At 42.2% G+C, this 23,122-nt stretch overlaps 1 protein-coding gene across 7 annotated transcripts in view; it reads left to right on the forward strand.

Annotated features, from left to right (window-relative positions):
* The window catches only part of CADPS (calcium dependent secretion activator), a 467,508-nt gene extending 450,645 nt beyond the window's left edge, over positions 1-16,863 (forward strand). For all 7 annotated transcript variants that reach the window (XM_021695231.1, XM_021695230.1, XM_021695232.1 and 4 more), the window contains 2 exons: positions 11,989-12,093; positions 15,648-16,863. In XM_021695231.1, coding sequence (XP_021550906.1) covers positions 11,989-12,093; positions 15,648-15,827 — 285 coding nt within the window. In that variant the 3' untranslated portion in view covers positions 15,828-16,863. The remainder of the gene's footprint in view (positions 1-11,988; positions 12,094-15,647) is intronic.
* The last annotated feature ends 6,259 nt before the right edge of the window (positions 16,864-23,122 follow it).

The raw sequence follows: 23,122 nt of genomic DNA on the forward strand, positions 1-23,122 counted from the left end.
ATCTATGCTTGGAAAAGCAGGGGCGGGGGGGTCTGTCAGGAGCCGGGGCAGTCTCTGTGAAAACATAGGAGGTGACGTGTTGTGCAGTGTGAGAAATGCATCCTTTTTTGTTGTTTGGACCCAAGCCTCCATGAGGATCCTTAGTTCTCATCTCTGGGCTTCATTTAATTCTATTTCACAGATTTAGAAATGTTGGCCCCGTGGCATGTTTTAAATAAACCAAATAAATGGCTGAGCAAATGCTACCAGATTTGTTCTTTGTTCTTCGCGCCGTCTCAAAACTCGGCCTCGAGAAATTGTCTCAGTCCTGGTATTAAACAAAATGCCCATGTTCATCTTACAAAGAGTTTTTTGGCTTTTTGTCAAACATGGTTGGGTGTTCGGATTAGAATCTGTATATTGTTACATATCTGAGCTTTCCTAAGGAAAGTTTCCTTTTCAGTATAGGAAGTGATTTTTTTTTCATTTCCCATGTTTTTGTTTTAATTGTGGCAAAATAATTATAACATAAAATTTGCCACATTAACCATTTCAAAGTATACAGTTAAGTCGTGTTGAGTACATTCACATTATTGGTGTAACCAGTCTCCAGAACTCTTTTCATCTTGCAAAACTGAAACTCTGTACCCATTTAAACGACAACTCCCCATTTCCCCCTCCCCAGTCCCTGGCAACCACCATTCTGTTTTCTGTTTCCATGAATTTGACTATTCTTGATCCCTTGTACAAATGGAATCATACAGTATTTCTCCTTTTTCCACTGGCTTATTTTACTTTGCAGAGTGGCCTCAAGATTCCTCTGTGTTGTAGCATATAACAGTATTTCCCTTCTTTTAAAGGCTGAATAATATTCTACAGTGTGTGTCTATCACCTTCTGTTTATCCATTCTTCCGTCCATGGACCCTTGTATTGCTTCCATCTTTTGGCTTAGAATTATTATGGATACTGCTAATATGAACATGGGCATGCCAATATCTCTTCAAGATCCTGCTTTCAATCTTTTGGCATCTGTACCAAAAAGTGGAATTGCTAGAACCTTTCCTGATAGCACTTCCTTGGGTTGTGGAACTGATAAGAATAATGGTGTTTGCATTTGAGTTAAGATAGCACCTGCAATTAAAAATTCACATTAGTGCCTCTGCTTTCTCATCATATGCCTTCCTATCATTAGGTAGATATCTATGGTTTGATCTTTGGCTTCGTTCTCTCATTCAGGGAGGGTAAACTGTTTCCAGCAATATCTTACAAGTATTAGGAAAGAAAACCTTTCAGAGACCATCACATCTGCCTGCAGGCAGCCACCTGCCGTATTGAGATGTGGGATTGGGCAGGATTCATGGGGTTTCATACAGTCCGATTCTTTCAAAAGCAACAAATTCCTTTCCAATCTGGCTTTGGCTAGCTTGGATAGTTTACAGAGATTGCCAACAAGTTAATCAAACCATTAAAAAAACAAAAAAAAAAAGAAAAAGAATGTCTTCTAGAGGGAGACCCCTGGATAGTCCAAGTAAGCTTAGCTTTGGATTAAACTCTCCTGCTTGATTTGCTTTCAGAAGGGATCCTTCAGGACTCTAACTTCCCTTGTATTTACCCCTAAGCAAGTAATGGTGACAGGCCTGACTCGGGTAAGAAGGGGGCAATGCATTAGGTCAGGATCCAAGTATGGATTTATCATTTCAAATGTTCATTTGAAATGTCAGTGCTAAAGACACTTGTTGGGTATTTCTGCACATTTCAAGGTTAGAGTTCAAATTTGGTCTTGAATAGATAACTGCTTATTTTAATAAAAGAATATTGAGGTATTATTTAGGCCCTTTCAGAGGAGGTTAAAATAATATTGCTCCCAAATGCTAAATTCTATCCATCTTCCTATAGAAGAATCAATAGTCATAAGCAGTAATAACTTAAATGAAGTTCTAAAAAAATTGTTTCGGGGCGCTTGGGCGGCTCAGTTGGTTAAGTGACTCCCTTCGGCTCAGGTTGTGATCCTGGAGTCCCGGGATTGAGTCCCGCATCGGGCTCCCTGCTCGGCGGGGAGTCCGCTTCTCCCTCTGCCCCCCCCCCAACAGTGTGCTCTCTCTCTCTCTCTCTCCTCTCAAATAAATAAATAAAATCTTTTAAAAAAATTTGTTTCATTTGCACTATGTCTTCCTTATGAGAAGACACTAAAGGCAAAGAGTAGCTGAATGCTTTCGGCTCCAGGTTGTAGGTGAATATGGTCTCTGGTGCCTCTGACTTCCCCATCAGTCTGGAGTGCATTAGACTTTCGGGGGTGAAATCCACAGTTTAGTACCTTGAAGAGCCACAGCACTAAAACAGCTTTGCAAAGACCTCAATGAAACGGGTGTTTTAAGCATCCAAAGAATTACATAGTTTTAAATAAAAAAACAAAAACACCTCCACTAAAAAGGACTTTGAGACAGCTTGGAAGTTCATTCTGATTACCTGCATCCTCTGATTTTGGTGTCTGTTTATCTTTTGGTGTCTTTGTGCTTTGAGCTGAGCGTCCTGAAGCCATGACTGTGAAGTACCCATTTCTAGGTTCAATTGTTTGGGGGAACCAAATCCTGAATTACAGTAACACTGGAGGAAAGCAAAAGATTGCATCTTTCAACTGTGTGCCCATGTTTAAAAGTACTCAGATGATCCGCCCTTTCAGAAAGTGTTGCTTCAGCCCTTGGGGAACTTTGACAAACCGAAATTTGCATGCGGTTGTTTACTGCTTTGCCCATTTGGCGTAGATGGCTTGAACATGCCAAGATTTCTTTGTCAGATCCTGTCTGAATCTGGAATAGAACACTGAATACAACCAGATCCCTGGCAATCCTTAGACCTGAGAGACCCATGGGGCTGTGGAATTGTGGCTTGGGTTAATGAAGCTATGGGTACCTTGGTAAAAGTATAAAGAAACCCTGGATGATGCTTTTCACATGCTCTTAAGTTACCCATATTGTAAGGAAGAAATATGCATTGAAAGCTTCAAATGTAAAAGATTTCATTACAGTGTTTCAATACAGCAATTTAAATAGGTTGTGGGGGTTTTTTCTCCCCCCTAACTAATAATAACCCACTTTTGTCACAAAAAGCAAAGTGAAGAACTTAGTCATATGGGTGTGGTCAACGTATTATCTTCCTCTTTGACTCCTTGCCAACAAACAGAATGCCCTTGCCTTCATTAGACACTCTAGGCAAGGTGCTGAGGCAATTTCTCTGATGTATGGCTGTGTTGAGTTGGAGAAAGGGTACTTTCCAAAGAAAAGATTACCATCCTCCAGCATTCACTGGGTTTCTTCAGTCCAGAAGTACAGACTGGTTACCAAGGGGTTATACATTGCCTGTTTGCACAGACATTTTTAGAAGAATGGAAGCTTCCTCAGAAAGCTTCATGCAAACCTTAGGAGTTGCACTTAGAGAGGTAGGATTCCCTGTTTGTGAGGCGGAGCAGGATAGCGTGGCTAGGGTCTTAAAAGCTAACATGTAGTCTGTGCCTGGCTCTGTGGTAAACACTCCACACATATTAACTCATTTAATCCACCCCCCCCAACAACCCTAAGCAGTTTTTATTATAATCCCCATCTAGCAGACGAGAGAACCGAGGCTCAGAGAGGTTAAGGGACAAACACAGCAGAGGCCCGGGTCGCGTCCATTCTCTTAGCCACCAGGCTGCCCTGCCTCTTGGCCTCTTCAGCTCCATCTCTTGCTAGCTGCCAGGCCACTTCTCTGAGTCTCCGATTCCTCACCTTAGCCACGAGCTGCCCGGGCGTTTAGTGCTGTGTCTGCCTGGCATATACGCCTGACCATGCTGGTTTCAAAGGAAATCCATATTTAGAGATGAACTAACAATAGAACTAGATCCTTGTGGATTTCAGCTATTATTTATGCTTAGGATATATTGGACCGAGTCACAAATTTTTAATCTGAGAAGGTGTGTGAATTTGGTGTGTGGTGGTTATTGGCCCATAGGCCAAATGCCATACTTTCAAAAAGAGCTCATTTTTACAATATTGAGCTAAATATTATCCTTAATTATAGGCATGGGGCAACATGTCTTGTTTGACATATGCATGTATGTGTGTGTGTATGTTTTTCTTAAAGTGAGACACTACGGTATGGGTGTTCTACTTCAATAAAACTTTTTTTAAAAGCTTTTATTTATTTATCTGAGAGAGAGTGAGAAAGAGAGATAGTGAGCAGGGGGGAAGGGTAGAGGGAGAAGCAGAGTCCACGCTGAGCAGGGAGCCTGATGTGGGGCTCCATCCCAGGATGCTGGGACCATGACCTGAGCCAAAGGCAGACGCTTAACGACTGAGCCACCCAGGCGCCCCCAGGACCCATTTTTTAAAAGATTTTATTTTTTTCTTTTTTATTTTTTTAAAGATTTTATTTATTTATTTGACAGAGAGAGAGACACAGCGAGAGAGGGGACACAAGCAGGGGGAGTGGGAGAGGGAGAAGCAGGCTTCCCGCGGAATAGGGAGCCTGATGTGGGGCTCCATCCCAGGATGCTGGGATCATGACCTGAGCCGAAGGCAGACGCCGAACCGACTGAGCCACCCAGGCGTCCCTCAATAAAACTTTCTTTAAAGAGAAAAGCAACAGAGAAAGAACTGGGTTTTGCACTAGACTGTTTGCATTAGATTTGTTACTCTGCCTAAAATTGTTTCTTTTATAGCGCTTTCTGAGGGCATCTTTTTTAATTTCACATGAAACCAAATTTCCCCAAGGTCCTACTATTTTACTGTCACTATTCACTGAAAATTTTAAAGCTTATGATGTGTAGTTTTTCAGAACTAAAATTTTATTCAGTGTTATAACTTTTGTATCCCCAAAACTCTCAGGAAAATTCAGTCCATTGTGATAAAGGCAACTTTTCTAGTTGTATTTCTCCTTGAAAACTCAACCTGCCCTCAGTGAGAACTTTCTACTAATAGCATTTGCTGAGTCACCAGCAAATATGTAAAAGCAAACACGAAGAGATCAGGTAGGGCTACAGAGGAGAGGAAAAGAATACTAACTAAGAAATGGCATGCACTCATTCTCATCCAATTTTTTCTAATCATTTCCATTAAGAGTCAGCAATGATTGTCTCCCATCCATTAGTTCTTTAAGGCTGTTGAGTGGTTTTCCCACACTCTGCTTAGCCACTTTCTAAGCTCATAAAAAGTAGAATCTTTTCAACCCCAAGCCAAACTTGGGCTCTGAGGGAAATAGGTTCAACAACACTATCCTACCCACACACTTCTCCTTTGAGAATTTCAGAGCTGAATGACTTTGCTGAGGAGCCACCTAGAACTGGAGTTGTCTCTCTATAAACAGGCCATTACTTTTTAACATTATTGTGTTGAATGGGACAACTCACACACATGTAGTGGTAAATAACCAACTCGAAGCCTATCCTACCACTTACTAGTTGTGTGACCCCAGGCTATTAACTTAATTTACCTAGGCCCTTTTTCCTCATCTACAAAATGAGGCTGTTAATAATGTCAACCTCCTAGGAGTCCAACTCGATGATTGAATTATAAGATGTTTGCAGAACACTGTGCAGAGCACTTGAACATTGTTAAGGGCAAGGTGTTCAATGAGTAGCTAAGTACAGGTTTCCCCTACTACCCAAAAATAGCGCATTCCTCTGAAAACCTTCCTAAGTCGGAATGGTATAAAGTGAAGCAGCAATTACCATTAATTTATATGGAAAAATTTTTGAGCTTCCCCAGACCCCCCAAAGTAACCTCTCTTAGGCTTTTCTGATGTCTTAGGACACATCTGGCTAACGGATGCACAGAATAAATGGAGAGAAAGCACCAATGCTCGTAGACACAGGTCAAAACTCTGGCGGTGTGATGCTGAGAGGCCGAGTGTAGCTCCCAGGGAAGGAGTTTGGTGGGTCCGCCCTCGCTGCTTGGAGCGCGTGCTGCCTCTCTAAGGACTTGCTGCAACAGGGATGCTGACCGCTCTTCTTGTTTTTTGCCTGTTTTCATTAGAGCGAAAATCCTCTTCCAGTTTCTTTCAGTTAGCAAAAACGGGGACTAATGTTGGTCTTTCATAAAAGCGAAGTGGGGCACCTGGGTGGCTCAGTTGGTTGGGCGACTGCCTTCGGCTCAGGTCATGATCCTGGAGTCCCGGGATCGAGTCCCGCATCGGGCCCCCTGCTCGGCAGGGAGTCTGCTTCTCCCTCTGACCCTCCTCCCTCTCATGCTCTCTGTCTCTCATTCTCTCTCTCTCAAATAAATAAATAAAATCTTTAAAAAAAAAAAAAACGAAGTGGCACAAGGTGAACTTTAGAAAAGTGGGGGACACCCGTACTTTCATTAATTGTGTGTGTTGCAAATCCGGTACACAAAAGTTCTGCGTTGAAAACAGTAGGCTCTAACACCTGATACGTGGTCGTATCGGACAGGGGGTTGCTTCCGTCAAGGGCATTCGTTACCCTCGTGATTGGGGAGGATGGAAGCACACCGCAGCGTTCTCTGCTCAACCCCTGTTCCTTGTTGCCATGCTGCTCACGTGTGATACGCTGTTTGCTCTGAAGACAAATGAGTCATTAACAGTAAGGTCTCTTTAGGACATGAAATTAACATCAAGATAGGGAACGGGGGTTTCAAAGGAAATACATATTTAGAGATGAACCAACAATAGAACTCAGATCCTCCTCTATGGAGGAATTTAGATGCATCCAGGTGGCTCTGATGGCAGAAGATGCAAAGGCAGCAGGTATCATCCTATAGTCATCGTCGTGCTTGCTGATTAGGGCATCTCCAAATCTAAGTGGAAATCCAGTTCCTGTGAACCCTGTATCGCCCAGTGACGTGTCAAGTATTCGTTGTACCTCTCAATCCTGCAGCTCTTCCCGGTGATCAGGTTTCCAGGGGAACAGGGAGCCCCAGGGCAGGGACTAGGGAGAGGTGAATGAGTCACTTCTCAGATATAAAATTTAAGGGGGAACCAAAAAATGCGGTAATCAAGATCAATAATATTTTAATACATCTCAAAAAATCAAAATGAATGCAAATGATCCAGGATGAACAAAATGCCAGAATATTAATGAAAGATAATATCCAATCCTGCATTTGCAGAATCCTGCCTCACTAGCCTAACCCTAATCCTGGCTACTGTGAACCCCGATATTACAGAAGAGACAGTTATGTATAAGGGTTTCTCTGCCTGAAGTCAGTATGTGTTCAGGGTACAAGGTGTTACCTGAAGAGATCTGCACATTAACTGTCTAAGCTCCTACTAGAAATGAATCATGAAAATTCCTTTGTGTTGTATATTGAAAGGATATCTTTATGTTTCTGAGAGTAGTAATAGTCGCTAAATTTTATTTATTTTTTTAAAGATTTTTATTTGAGAGAGAGTGCATGCGTGCAAACATGAGTGGGGGGAAGGGCAGACGGGGAGGGAGAAGGATGAGCAGACTCCACGCTGAGAGCCACTCAGAACTCCATCTCACGACACTGAGATCATGACCTGAGCCTAAACTAAGAATCGGACACTTAGCTGATTGCGCCACCAAGGCGCCCCATTGCTAAATTTTATTGAGTGCTTAGTATGTGAGAGTAACTCTGCTAGGCACTTTACATAATTATCTCTTTTAATGCTCACAGTAATCCTATGAAGTAGGTACTGGTATTAACCCCAAGAGGAGACTGAGGGTCAGACAGTTAAGTAGCTTGTTTGAAGGTTATCCAGCTAATAAGTAGCCAACCCAAGCTAAAGCTGTAACTTGTCCACACGAAGTTTGAAAAATCATGCATTATTCGTCTGAATCCTTTTCATCCAATATTAAATCTAGGTCAGTATAGTTAAAAATGTGCTTTGTGCACCCAGGATGGTTGTATGGGTTTGGGTGATGATCTACCACAAAATACTTTGCAATGGAATTGCTGAGAGTTAGTCCGTGGCCTATAAGACTCATGCATACAATTCCAGAGGTATTCCATCAGGAGCCATTTTCTCCACCACCCCATGCCTTTCTGTGGTCACTTGCTCAGCTTTCTCCCTTGTTTTGTGGCATTTCTTAGTGAGAGAGAGAGAGAGAGGGAAAAAGCATAGAGGGATGACGGTGATCGTGATGAAGATGTGAGTGGTGATGGTGGTTAACAGTGGTGGTGGTGGTGACAGCTCACATTTCTCGAGCCCTCATTATATGCCAGGTACGGAGCTGAGAGCCTTCCTAGCATACCTTCCTTGTGTCATCAAAAAACCTACAAAAAAAGGCTGATTAATCCCCATTTTCTGTTCAGGAAACTGCATCTTTGAGAATGTGAATAACTTGCCGAAGCTCACAAAGCCAGGAAGAAGACAGGTGGGGCCTCTGCTCTTAAGGTCTCCATTGTAGAAAGGAAGAAAGAAAGATAAAAATGACAGAGCAGCGTTCTAGCTCCTCCTCAAAAGAACTTTCAGATCTGGTTGCAACTACTGGAGAAGTCCCCAACTTTCCAAGGGACTTCCTTTGGATGGGCATCCTTTTGGGTTCCAGCTCCAAAACCCTCACCGAATCATCCCCAGAGAATACTTTAGAGGGGCCCCGGGTACTGGGGATTTTATTTCTCTAGTGCTTTTTTTTAGGATTAAAGTAACTTTAGGAAGTTTCCAATTAATATACCTGAACAAAGGGGAGGCTAGCGAAGGGGTCATGATAATACTTAAATACTTAGTCCATGTCGTCAGCTCACAATTTTTATCCTAGGGTTTAGAGTGCATTTTATCGAAATCTTAGTGTCCAGGTGTTAGGATATTTCTGGAAAAGGCAAGACAAAACAAAATGGGGAGACCTTAAAATGTTTTATCTCCTGTTTTGAAGAATACTAACAAATCTGCTTTGTTAGCATCAATCTCAAATAAAGCAAACCTGAATAATAAGCACCACAGGAGAACAAGCAGGAACAACCCAGATACCCAGTAATGTGCTGATAAATGTTTAACAACTGGCTTTCTGGGAGGGAGAATGCCCTGGTTTGTGGCGTTTGCCAATTTCCACAGTGTAAAAACTCCCACTAAGGCCTATTTCTAGCTGTCAATGCGATACCCTGAGCGTGCAGTTGGAAAGAGGTGCACACACTCAGCTCTCCGGACCAGCACACTCTTGTGCCCCGCCTAGTGAGAACTAATTCCATGATCAGCTATTTCAGTGCAGTGCCTAATCCTGAAGAACCTCCACTGGGGGACTCACCAGCTACGTGACCTTGGGCAAGTCACTTCACCTCTCTGGGCCTTTGTTCCCTTCTCTACAAAGGATAACAGGGAAGGTCTTTTTCACCTCTAACATTTTAAAGTTCTAGAAGGCAGTGACTCTTGCTTCCTCTGACATCCAAATGCCTTTAAGCGCCTTTCTGGAAAACCAAGTTAGCGCTGTGCCGCATCCAAGTTAGTGCTGTGTGCCTCCAATTTCATCTACTGAGCATAAGGTTTGGAAAGGAGTGACTTACTCCCTTTTGCCTCTTGAAATGCGTAGCCAATGGGGCATCATACATTTTTTACACTTCTCTTGCTAGATGTGAGATCCAGGAGGAAAGGCATGGATGTTCCAGGGCTTTCTTGTTCTCCTGGGGTGGGAATCGGCAAGCGTGATACACTGATCCGTTGCTATATGCATTGCCTACCTCCATACCCTTTCCACAGCAGAGAGAGAGGATTCAGAGTATCCTACCTTTTTATTTGTGTTTTTATTTTTTACTCTCCAAAAGCCATTTTACAAGAATAGGAAGTACTTATACAAAGTGGTGGGGGGGTCGTTATTTTTTTTCCCCCCGAAAGGTGGCACGTCCCTCAGCAAAGAGAAAAAGGCATGTTGCACAAGGCTTGCTGGCACTGATACCAGCCAGCGCCGGTTTGCCCGTTGCCACAGCCAAAGCAAAATGCCACCTCTGCCTAGAAGCCAGAGTGCCACATTCCTCTTCTCTGTCCCCGAGATGCACCCGTCATGTGGCCCTGGGTTTGCAGGTTTGGCCAGGAAGTCCCCACGTTCTTTGCAGGTCACCTGCCAACCCCAGGAGGTGGGGTAGAGGGGGGGACCGATGCTTGTGACTCTGGAAATATATTACTGCATGTCAGATAAAGCCCAGCAAACAGAATTTGACGGCTGGGGTGAACACAAGAGAGCCCCCAGTTGCCATGAGTAAGGGAGGGCTGCAGGAACGCCAGTGACCCAGTGGTATTTCTGTCCCCAGACCCCATCTTCACAAACCCAGATGCAGTGACAGCAAAAGCTCCAGAATCCCAAGGCAGGAGGTGCCAAAAACACTCCCCAATAATCACTCCCCCACCCCCAAAAAAGTTTCAGTAAAATGTTCTCACTCCTAGAGGGGAAAACCTGTCCATGCCTGAAGCAGCTTGACCCGGGCAAACCCCCTCAGCTTCACCCACATGGAGTGAACCATGAATCTCAGGGAAAAAAATCCCCACCCCCCACCCCGCCTGCTCCCTGGGGAGGGACAGAAGGTTCCTCAAACTGACAGTTTCGCCTCCATGATCTTTAAAAGAGCAGAAGTTGGCTGTGAGGCTGCAATGCCGCCTTGATTGGGGTAGTGTGGTCTCTGTTTGCGGCTGGGCTCCAAGGAGAGCCACAATTGGCTCTGATGAGGAAGGAGCCTAGAAATGAAAGATTGCAAAGAGGGCTTCTGAACGCCATGGCTGAGACTGTGTCGTTTCTTACAAGGTGAAACTTGGCAGTTCTACCTTGCAAGTAAAAAACCCAAATTAATTTTTTTTTTAAAGAAATTAAGTCAGAAACAAGGCTTCAGAAAAACTGTGAGTGTTAGGCATAAACTGATTTTGGATGATCTTTAGGTGAGAAAGGGTGGAGTTACCATCAGAAACATGTTTTTATTTATGCTTTTCAAATCCCCACTGGTGTGCAGTGTGTGTGCGTGTGCGTGTGTGCGCACACGTGTGCATGCGTGTTGATTAGCATGAGAGGGTGCATCGTCTCAATTCTCTAACCACTCTTTTTTTCTTACATCTCTTCTGTGCACAGTTCATATAGATGCCCCATAAATAAAAATATAGGTCCATCCACACCTTTTCATTTTATTTGTAAATTGTTTGGTATAAGCAGCAATGCGTAATGAAACCTGGTGAAGTTTAAAAGATTAGATTTTTTTTTCATACTGACACTTCCTAACACTGTTCATATGTCTCCGAGTGCGATTTATGAATATATGAGCAGTACTGCAAAATCATACCGCACCAGAGACTTCCTGCACCACAGGGGTGGCAGTCTAAAGTGACACAGCTTCAAGCATTTTTCACAGACAAGAAGCAAAATTTAACCCCCTTAAGGGGAAGTATGATTTCAACAGCTTGAAATGAGCTCATTTGTAGATGGTTTTTTTCTCTCATCTTCCATAATTTTTTGGTGTTAAGATTAAAACAGATTGCACAGCCAACGTAAGGGCACAGAAGCTGCCCAGAGTATGAGTTGGCCCTTAAAGAGAAACCTCCTTCCTTGTCTCTATCCCAGTGCCCCAGTAGGGTAAAGGAAAGTACCCATCACCATCAATTCATAAGGCTCTCAGCCCAAATCCCAGCATTGTCCTCCGCAGACAGGGTCTGGATTTTTCAAGAGGTAAGTAGCAAAATAACATCAGTTTGTTCCGTGGAGAAACCCCCATCTCCCTGGGCATCTGAAACAGTGGCATTAAGAAATATACAGTGACTTGAATCTCAACGGAGTAAAATTAACCAACAAAAAGGAGAATCAGAAGAGCAAAAATGGTCTATGTGAATTGATCGTGTAGGAGATGTCGATCGTGGAAGAGTTCTGTCTTAGATTCAAAGTCCAAACCCATCTCTTCTTAGGCTGATCGGGTACCTTGTGATTTTGTGTCGATTAATGTTCACAATTTGTCTCTGCTCTCAAATTCTCTTTTAACCATTTAGTCTCTCCTCGGAACAGAGCAGGTGCTCAAACGTGGCCTGTTGCCTCTCTCCTCTGCAAACGCTCCGTGATGTGTTGGCTGGAGAACTTTTGTCTCTTTTTTCAGCAATGGTACAACAGCTCCATGAACGTGATCTGCACCTGGTTGACGGACCGGATGGACTTACAGCTTCACATTTATCAGTTGAAAACACTAATTAGGATGGTAAAGGTAAAAGAAAAGAATAATTATTCTTCTTTGCACATAGCTCACTGAAATACATTTTACTGTCCGGCTGCAGAACTTCCTTAACACAAAGAATATTGGTTTACATATAAAACAAGATGATTTCTAAAGCAGCATCTCGTGCAAGAAAAACCTATGCAATCACTTCGGGATGCGTGGTTAATTCATTACTCAGACATCAAAGGAAAAAGTAACGAAAAGGAATTTGATATTTTATCCAGGCCGGAAAAATACTTTATGTATCTGTCATGCAAAAATACTGCAGGGGCCTTCGTGCCCTGTGCATTAGACTTTCAGAAGCTGGTTTGGGTACCATTATGCTAATCACATAATTACCAATTTCATTTATGGTTTAATTAAATAAAATTTTGCCACAATTAATGTAATAGAAATATTTACCTCCAGCTATTTCTAAATATGTCCTGTGATCATTATCAGGATGCAAATCAATATTGTTCTCATAGTTAATTGAAGTAGTTTCTCTTACAATGCGTGTATACAATCAAATGGAAAGGATCACAAAGGTGAGATAACATACCCTGAAAGTAGCTTTTTTCCCTGTTCTTGTATGTGTGCCTTGGACTAATGATAATTATTTCAGCGTGAAATCTCAGTGGTTTACATGAAATAATAAGATCACAGAAGGGGGTAAATACATTTTTGATCATTTCAGTTTCCATTTGATGCTTCACCATAGAGGGTTTTAAAACATTCGTGATGCAGAAATTTCATTCAAAGCAGAAAGTGTCTTTAAAAATATTTTAACAATAAAACGTAGCTGAATTTCTATTTCTTAACCATTTGCCAGAAGTCCCCCGTCTCCGCCCCCTCTCTACTCTCTACCCCCTCCATCCCCCGCCCCCCCCACCCCTACCCCATTTCTTAGTCTCTTTAGGATTAGCACCATTTCATTGAAGGTACTCCTCTACCCCAGTGCTGACTTAAAACCAATTACTGTTCTGTTGAGTGTAATTAAAGAGAATTATTATCATCTGCATTTGATCTCACAAAGCGTCTGCCCAGGGAAGGTTACAGACAGCCGTGTATTACAGCTCTTAAAAAAGAAATGTATGCACTAGGGCCATAGACCCAGCCTAATTTCATATTTTTAAAATTTCAGTTCCTTAAGGCAAGCTCACTAGCCATTGCCTGACCACTTCAATTCCATTTCCTGGGTATAAATACTCTTCTTTGGGGGGATTTTTTTGTTTGTTTGTTTGACACTGGGTGGACATTAAAAGGAGACATTAATTTTTAAGATTTTAAAATATGTATCTTCCCATTACTGCTGTCCCTAGATCTATGTTGGGAATATTGGAACTAGCAATAAATATTTCATTAAGGAAAAAATGTAAGTCTGAGAGAAGGTTTATTCTTAGCCTTCTGCCAAAAAAACACAGACATGAACCACAGAGAAGGGACAGAAATGTCACTGGCAAAAGAACTCCCTTCACTTTTGCCAGAGATGGGCTCAGCCTAACCAGTGTCACAACACGCAGGTATGAAGCAGAATGCACCACCTCTTCACCAAGCACATTAACCAGAGGTCTCCTACCCCGAGGCAAACTTCCAAAGACAGTTGGCTTTCTTTCCTGCCTCCACATCCATTCCCTTCATTCCTCCATTCCTCCATTCATTCATTCATTCTTCAGCAAGCATTTATTCACTCATCCAACACTGGATAAATATTAGTTGAGCCCCTTCCCATATATTACAAGATGGAGAATTTTAAAATGACTAGATAAGGTCCCTGTCTGAGGCATTTAGAGTTGAGTTGGGGAATGCTGCTCTGGAATTTGAATAAAGGGGAGAATACTCAAGTGCTTTCTACCTTTCTTTTTCCCATCATACTCTGGCACCAATTATATTATCTTAAGTGGAAACAGAACAACTGATTGAAAAGCACAAAAAAATCAAGTTAATCTTCTGGATATCTGGTCTACACCATGCCTAGAATTTACTCAGCCTCCTACCCTTTCCCGTCAAGGTGAAGACAAGTCAGGTAGCTATCTAGCTACCTAGGAGAACCTTGCAGTTTGATCCATAATTAGGAGGACCTATTAACTTATGCCAAAATCAGATTACTTTTACAAAGGAAAGAAGGTGCCGTGATTAATCATGCTGGGACAACAGGTATAACGGGGACACGTGGTCATCATATCCATAATCTGATATTATTGGACTTCACTGGGCCGACTGCATTCACTAGTTAATTCTGCAGTCATTACAACATGTGACCTTCAAGAGGGGTTGACACTGTGATTGTTGATACTTTGATTGCTTTAGATGGACGACAAGAAATGGAAGTCCCAATGGGAATGCACTGAAGTATGTTAACATTCCTTCTCATGCCCCTTTAGCAAGTGTCCCACATCAATAGAAGAAACACACAGCAGAATCAGTAGCTGAAATGATATGCAGTGTGATGAGAAAAGTTGTTAGAGAGAGACCTTTTTCCAAAAAAATGTTAAGAAGTAGACAACAGCCAGATGCTTCTGGTCATGTTCAATTAACGTTAAGGGATTTCTAGGGAAAAAAAAAAATGAAAACAAAACAGTACCTGGGATACCTCAGGAAATCCGAGAGAAATCGCCTGAAGGAACAAAGAATTTGTGGTACAGTAATACCAAGCCATTGTTCTTGAAAAAGAGCCAAATTTCTTCCCCGAGACCATGAAGTTGTGAACGGAATAGATACTCTTCTTTCCCAGGGAGATAAGAAATGAATCACATGTCTGCGACATATTGATGAGGCATTAGCACTCCATCTTCCCCATAATTGTTGCTGCCCATACTAGGTTTCATATACCAACATACATATGTCCGTCTTGTGAATGAGACAGAGAGATACGCAGTTATGAGCCTCAAAAATATTAAAGACCAGACTGCAAAGGAAATGGCAAAATACCATAATCAGTTGATCCATTATTTATGTGTTACGGCCCCTTACACAGTCTATCATATTGTATTATACTAACATAAGAGAAAGAACCTGACCAAAAAAAAAAACAGAGAGAGAGAGAGAGAATCAAAACAATCATGGAACATTTCTCTTTATGGAACTGAATAAACACAAGCTTATGTTCTTTGCTTTGTCTCAGCTAATACAGTTTATCCTGCCACAATTTCTCATTTTCTGTTATTCGGCAAATCTCAGTTTTCAGTACCAGTGAAACCTGAGCACAGTGGCTTTTTTTTTTTTTTTAAAGATTTTATTTATTTATTTGAGAGAGAGAGAATGAGAGAGAGAGAGCACACATGAGAGGGGATAGGGTCAGAGGACGAAGCAGACTCCCTGGCGAGCAGGGAGCCCGATGCGGGACTCGATCCCGGGACTCCAGGATCATGACCTGAGCCGAAGGCAGTCGCTTAACCAACTGAGCCACCCAGGCGCCCCACACGGTGGCTTTTCATTTGACAATGCATAGAGTGAGTCACTTAGCCGAAGGTCAGTGTTCTCACACCCACAAGTGCCTTGTGTCCTTTCCCTCCCTTCATGGAGATGAGATCTCTCTTATCACTGATCTTTTCCCTCCTTAGAAAACGTATAGAGATTTCCGATTGCAAGGGGTCCTGGACTCAACCTTAAACAGCAAGACGTACGAAACCATCCGGAACCGGCTCACTGTGGAAGAAGCCACGGCATCAGTGAGCGAGGGTGGGGGCCTGCAGGGGATCAGCATGAAGGACAGCGATGAGGAAGACGAGGAAGACGACTAGAATACTAGGGCCTGGAGTCCTCTAGGACAAAGTCCTGTAACCAATGCATGTCCTTAGTCTGTTAGTTAACCCCACTAGGGAATTTTCTGTCAACTACCATGCTCATGAAATGTTTACCAATACAATTGCCATTTTAGCTATGTGGTTCCAAGATTAGCAAATGACCTTCGACCCCACTGATTTCCTGATTCCATGTCTGTATGTTTACAAGCAATATGGAGCACCATTCTTTAAATACCGTTCATGGAAAATACATAGTCCAACTGCTAGGTGTGTTCCTGTTCTCAGCAGAGTTAAATGATGCTTCATTAATGTCCTGTGTCTGCATTGACAGTAAATGGATGTGAGGGCGAGTATACCAAGTATTTCACTTCTTTGTTTCACATTACGTGGATGCCAGTTATTTAAATGAGTACAATGAATTAATTTAATTAAGATACATAGATCTGCTTTGTTTTTTTGGAAAACAAAAGGCAAGGCTCCGGCAAACAACTTTTGGTTCTTTGTGGTCCCCTGAAATGAAAAATGAACCCCCGGTTTCCTTGTTAACTCATCCTTCCATCGATCCGCATAGTTAGCCAGAAAAGGATGGCTACATATCAATGGATTGATCCTCTCATTTGCCACGGCAAGGGTGATCCTATCATGAGTTAACACCAAGCACAGTTCAGAGCAACTGTCTTCTGTCAAAGTTTATCCTATTAAACGTTACATTTAGCTTTTATGTTTCAATAACCGTGTATGTAAAAAACCTGAATATTTAAATTACCACCCTAGACTCTAAATGTGTTTATAATAAGATATGGGTATTTCCTTCAGTAGATTGTAACCATAATTTATTTTGTTCCACAGTTTTTTATATCTGTTATGTACATTGCATTTTGATCTGTAACTGCATGACCCCTCGGGTCCTCTGCAGAGCTATTTCTTTCTGTGTAAAGTAGTGGATCCATCTTGCTTTTGCCTTATATAAAGCCTACAGTTATGAAAGTGTGGAAAACTGTGGCTTCTCAATAAATAACTATTCAAATGTCCTAAGAATACACTTCTGAGTCTTTTTTCCTCTGTCTCTTTTGAAAGCCAGAACTGAAACACACACAAAGTGGCAGAGGAGGGTAAGAGCAGGGAAGAGGTCATGTCCTTGAAACTGTTGGAGAGGTGGTTTTCAAATACTCGTCTTCACAAGAAACAGCAAAAAGTCCTACTAATTCAGACTCCGCTAAATCAGAACTGTGGGCATTTGGACATGTTGGGCAGATTATGCTTGCATTATAGGATAAATAAGGGTCTGCTAAGCAAGAGAGTAGTGTAAACGAGAGGAATGTTTCTCCTGTACGAAAAGAAGGCCAACAAACTGTTTTTAAGCACTACTTTAACAGCAGTGTTTGCATTCAAACAAAGCGTGTGCCAATTATATATGATTCTTATATATTTGTTAAAGCATCTTACAAGATTCTCTAAGATATGGAGCACTCTTCTTGCTCCCCATTTCTTGTCGGCAAAATAATCACCCAGGTGTGAAACAAATCAAACATTTTGCAGCCTTATCTGTTTTATTTGCGTCTGTCTCCAAACCAAACTGACCTTCCCTTGGCACTGACTGAGGTTTTAGGGAAGAGACGAATTCATCAGTAGGACCAGGTAGACCAGTTGTTCTCTACCAATCAACCCCTCAGAATAGTACATCCTACTCTCTAATCCTTGAGGTCTGCAGGTACAAATCAACAGTACTTCCTGCCCTTAGTGGGATTACAAGGATAACTCCCATTTACTGAGCAACTATTCTGTACCAAGCGGTCTGTATGTAATACTTTGTTCAAATCTCACAACCACCACAAGGGAAGAGGACTGTTATTATCCACATTATAAACAAACAAATTGAGGTCAGGAAGGTTAAGGTTACTTGCTCTGTGGTTGCACAGCTCCATACGGAAACATTAATCCAGAAACACTAGCATAGAATTGGTAATACATAAATGGTGGGGGTATATCATTCAGGTGTGAAAAATCTTTGCCCAATGGCATCAAGATAAGTCAATGTGGCAGAGCCAGAATTTTTTAAAAATATAGCTGTATTACATTTTTAGTTGCAAAGCTAAAACGTAGTTTTTTCCATAATTGTGAATAATTCAAAAATGTGCAAAGTAAAGACAGAGTGTCTGCCCAGTGTATCATATAGTTGGAAAGAGAAAGAAAATGCCCAGGAGCCCTGGAGGAGAGCTAAGTGAGTGACTTAGAGAAATAACCAAAGGGCGTGATCCAAAAGACGTGAAGAGAATCAAGTCTGAAAAGACTGTGCCATCAAAACCAGGGTTCAAACAAACAAACAAAAATCCTCCAAAAGGAGAAGTCAGCACAGCCCAGCACTGAGGGTCCTGGTGAACAGCATCCCCCAGCTAGCATCCCTGGAGGAAGGGCTGGGCAGAAGACAATGACAGCAGACGAGATCAGAGAGAAAGAACTCACCCCCAAGTTAAGTCCGAAGTTACCCTTGCGACAAACTTAAAGCTGAGAAGGAGACCACTTTGGTATCTTGAGCTCTTTTCTCACTTTTTTGGGACAGAATGTTAAGTTTTCTCTTCTTATTATTTTATTTATTTTTTTTGTTAAAATGCAATATACATACAGAAGAGTGCACAAATCCTAAGCACGCAGGTCAATGATTGGAGCTGAACAGAGTGAACATATTCTTGGGACAACTGTCAGGTCAAGAAAGAGAACATAATGAACACCTGCAGACACACCCATGCTCCTGGCCCTTCCCAGTCTCTACCCCCTCCCTCACTCGACAAAGGTAACCACGATCCTGAATTAAAACCCTTATGTAATTAGAATCACAGTATATATTCTTCCAAGTCTGGTTTCTTTTTGCTCTACATTATATTGTTGGTGTAGCTGTAGTTCATTTCTTTCCAATGCTCTATAGGATGAATATGCCACGATTTATCCATGTTCACACATTGTATTGAGTTTGGGGCTATTATGAGTAATGCAGCCATGAATTTCTTTGTGCATATCTTTCAGTGCAATTTCTGTGTCATAGGGTAAAGTTATGTTCATTGTTTAGGAAATACTGCCAGTTTTCTCCAGAGGGTGAACTACATACTACTCTCACCAGCAGAGCATCAAGAGTCCCTTAATGTACCAGTTATTGTCACTCTTTTAAATTTCCATCGTTCTGGTATGTGGTGTCATGGGTTATAACTATAGTTCACTGATTACAAAAATAGAGTTGATTGCCTCTACACATGTGTACTGGCAGTTTGGTTAGCCTCTCTTGTGAAGTGCTGGTTTAAGTCTTTTTTTTCCTTTTTTTAAAAGAGGAAAATTCCAGAGTTCTTTGAAGGACTGGTAGGGAAGAGGCCATAGGAAAAAGTGCCAGATGGATGGTGAGACATGGAAATGTAGAGAGAAATGTGAACCTGATGGAAAAGCACTCACTGTATTATCAATCAGCCCACAAATCGTTGAGTACATACTGGCCAGGCACTGCTAGAAACACCCAGGCTCTCTCTAGTGCATCCCCCTTCATCAGCCATGGGGACTTTTCTAAAAGGCAAGTGCAATTTTGTCTGTCCTCCAGTTAAAAGCATCCAGTGGCTCCCCTTGATCATAGAATGAAGCCCAGATTCACTAAGGTGGCATGCATGGCCACGCACCATCTGACCCTCGCCTGTCCCTTCAGCCTCCTCTATTAATTCTGCCCCTCTGGCTCCCCGCGTTTCAGCTACCCCTGCCAACGTTCACTTCCTCCTGTGCACCATGGTTCTGCCCTCTTGGGGTCCTCCCTCCAACACCTCATCTCGCCCTTCAAATCCCAGCTAAATTTGGCTTCCCCAGAGAAGCCTTCCAAACCCCACCCTCGGTTCAGCATCTATGTCCCTGGTACATATTCTCCTAACACTCTCTACTTCCCCTTCGTAGTATTCATCACACTCCTCATGAAGGGGTTCTTTGCATCATTACCTGTTTCATGCAGCTTCTCTCCACTTCACAAGGCTGTGGTCTGTGCCAGCTTCCCTACTCTAACCTTACTGTATTCACTAAATATATGATTAATAAAAAAAGACTGAACATACAAAAATGTAGATGATCTGGTGACTATTCTCCTAGAGCCTTTAGGTGATAAGAATCTTCAGAAGCTTCATATAGACCACATACAGATGCAGAGGAGGGAGAAGAAAGGAAGACTTCCTGGAGGAGGTGGGCCTTGAAGAGCACATAGGGAGGACAGGAAAGGACACGGACCAAAGCAGCGGGAGGTAAGGGGAATGTGCCTCTTGGCCAAAGCTCTTTTCTTCTCTGACAAATCCCCAGCGCACATATTCATTGTGAATTCGTTGTGAACACACAACGAATACATGTTGATGTAAGATATTAATGAATATGCTCAGAGTGTTAGGGGAGCCTGGCTTCCTGGGGGGGTTTGGAGAGATTAAGATGGAAAGAGTGGATTAAGGTTTCAAAAAAGGACATGCAGTTTAGTTTAGCTTGGGTTTGTTGGGCTAAATAATAGAGAACTAAGCAGTATTTTTATTTTTTTCAAAATATTTAAAGAAGTTTTTTAAGTTAAAAAAAATCAAATAAAGTAGAATTCTATGAAACAAAAAGTTGAAGCCTCTTCCTTCCCCAACCCATTTCCCCAAAGTAGCCATTGCTAACAGATGGGCATATATTCTTCCAAATATGTTCAAATCATATCCAATATCCAATTGGATATATTTATATATTTTATATATTTATATATTTTTAAAATATATTTTCACAAGTGGGATTCATCCTGAGCATACTAAGGCAAATCACATTTTTCATTTATCAGTGTAGGATAATTTTTATCTCTGCACGTAGAGATTTTCTGTATTACTTTTAATGGTTGTGCTGTCTTTAAGGAGGTGGTCTGGTCAAAGGAGAATCAAGAGCAAACTTAGGCAAAATGAAAATCCAGGGTAAAATGAGGATGGACAAAACATAATGGAGGAAATGAGCCATCTGTGGAAGTGACCCAAGAGACTGTTTGAAGAAAGTGACTGAAGAATTTCTGAAACACCCCAAATCGAATCCCCATCGAACTGAACTGTATTATAATGATCTGTTGATGTGTCTGTCTCTCCGCTAGACTGCCAACTTCTCGAAGTCAGGGACTGTATCCATTTGTGTGTGCCGGTCTGGTGCCTGGGATTTGGTAGGCATTCAGTAAATGTTGGCCGAATTGAATGGTGGGCATCAGAGAGGCACACCTGGGCATGATCATGACCAAGAAAGCATGAACTAAATGGATTGCAACATACTCTGTCTATGGAAGAATGAATAAGGTGAAGAATCTCAATGGCTTTCCTAAAGTCATCTACCTCCCCACTAACGTGACCTGAACTTCTAAGCACAGGCATGAAGTCCTGATGTCATAAATTTGGGGTTCGGTAGGAATTCTAGGAAAACAACCAACGACGGTGGTATCATTATTGTTTCTGCACAAATGTCAATATATTCATTTTCTTTAAATTTTAAAATCCAGAATAAGCATGTTCTTTGTGGCCAGTTTTTATCAGTACATGATTAACCAATCTGAAGTAAATCAAATTATGCACAATTATGCAATTCTTGGTAAACAAATTTTTAAAAATCAGGATTCATCTTTTATTCAAGGTTGTTTTGCTTCTTCATCTAAATACGAAAAGTATCATCTGTTTTCCTACTTCTGAAACCATGCATTTCATCTAAAGTTGTAAATCTGCATTTGTTGTAAGTAAGCAAAACACAAGGAGAGGGCCGGGAAGGCGCAATCTGCCAGCGAGCCCTCTACCCCGAGGACGGCACGCCTCAGGTCAGAGAAAAACACTGCACAACAAATTCATCCCAGCCACCAGAGAACAGAGGGATAAAGTCATCACAGTTAATACACCAACCGCAAAATAACTAGGATGCAAAGGAAACAATAAGCCAAAAGTACGCAAATAAATGTTTTTCTTTCCTAAGAATTGCTGGTGCAATGGCACAAAGCAGTTATAAAGATGGTTAAGTTGGCATATTTCCCTCTGTCCATCAGAAACGAGTTGGCTTGTTTCCTGGGTGGTGAATACAATTGCAAAGAATAAACAAGGCTTTGCTGAAATAGCTAAGCAGGAAACGTAATGGAAGACAGTAAGGATTTCAGAGAAAGTGTTGGGAATTTGGGGATGTACTTAAAAGGAAATCAGAGGCAACATGAGAAGGCAAATATGGGTGGTATTCGATGCAAAGACTACAGTTTACATGGAAGCTATGACGAGGCTTCAAATTCTCCTGTCACTACATTATAATAAACAGGGCGGCTGAACCCTAACCAACCTCCCCCCCGCCCCGCCCCACCTCCCAATGCAGGGCTGTGAACACAACAAATTCCTCCACAGCATTCCTTGGTGCTATTACTTCCATTTTGAGCACAAAGTACCCTGCAAAAAAGCCAAACGTAAAGATTATTGACTCCAAATTCCAGAGCCTATGGAGGGTATTGACGTCACAATGTATTTGGAAAGTCAAACTTTGCAGAGGCCACTTCAATGAAACACCAATCTCTACTTTTGTGATACCGAAAGCTGAACTCCCATGAAATGATTTTTGCCAGGATGAGGAGAACTCTTTCCCTCCAAAACTCAGAGAATAGTTATGATAAAATGATTCTGGGCAGATTAATGTAGACTAGTGATTTTCCAAATCAAGGGCATGGGTTTCTTTCTGCATTGACAGCAAGTAAAACCATCTCTGATCCATTTCTTGTTCACCTCTTAGTCTGTGATTCTCAATTTTGTTTCACTTTTAACATCTCTGAAATTGGATTTCATCCTTCTGCTGTAAGTAAACAAACTCACATTGCACCTACCCTCTGTCACCACCATCTACTTCTGTAATGAGGCTGCTATGCACGCAGTCTTGGGGTCATATTCCCGTGGAGAATGCAAGGAAAAGGGGGTGCCTGTCCCAGAGAAGAGCCTTCCACACGGTGACCTGAGCGCAGGGGCAGAACCAGGGACTGCCTCAGGAGTGGATATGTAAGAAGTGCCCGTTTCTCCCTGATACATAAAAGAAAGGTAATCCTGAGATGGGGAGGGACCGAGATTCTGTTAGGACAAAGGATGGGGGCTCAAACCACCCTAGGTAAATGTTAAAGGTGAAAGCTGGGGCCGCAGGGATAGCAGGATGGAATAGAAAGTGGAGCCCAAGAGTGAGCGCCTGGGTGGCTCAGTCGTTGGGCGTCTGCCTTCGGCTCAGGTCATGATCCCGGGGTCCTGGGATCGAGCCCCGCATCGGGCTCCCTGCTC

Source organism: Neomonachus schauinslandi, chromosome 1 (assembly GCF_002201575.2).
Source record: "Neomonachus schauinslandi chromosome 1, ASM220157v2, whole genome shotgun sequence".
NCBI classification, from domain to species: Eukaryota; Metazoa; Chordata; class Mammalia; order Carnivora; family Phocidae; genus Neomonachus; species Neomonachus schauinslandi.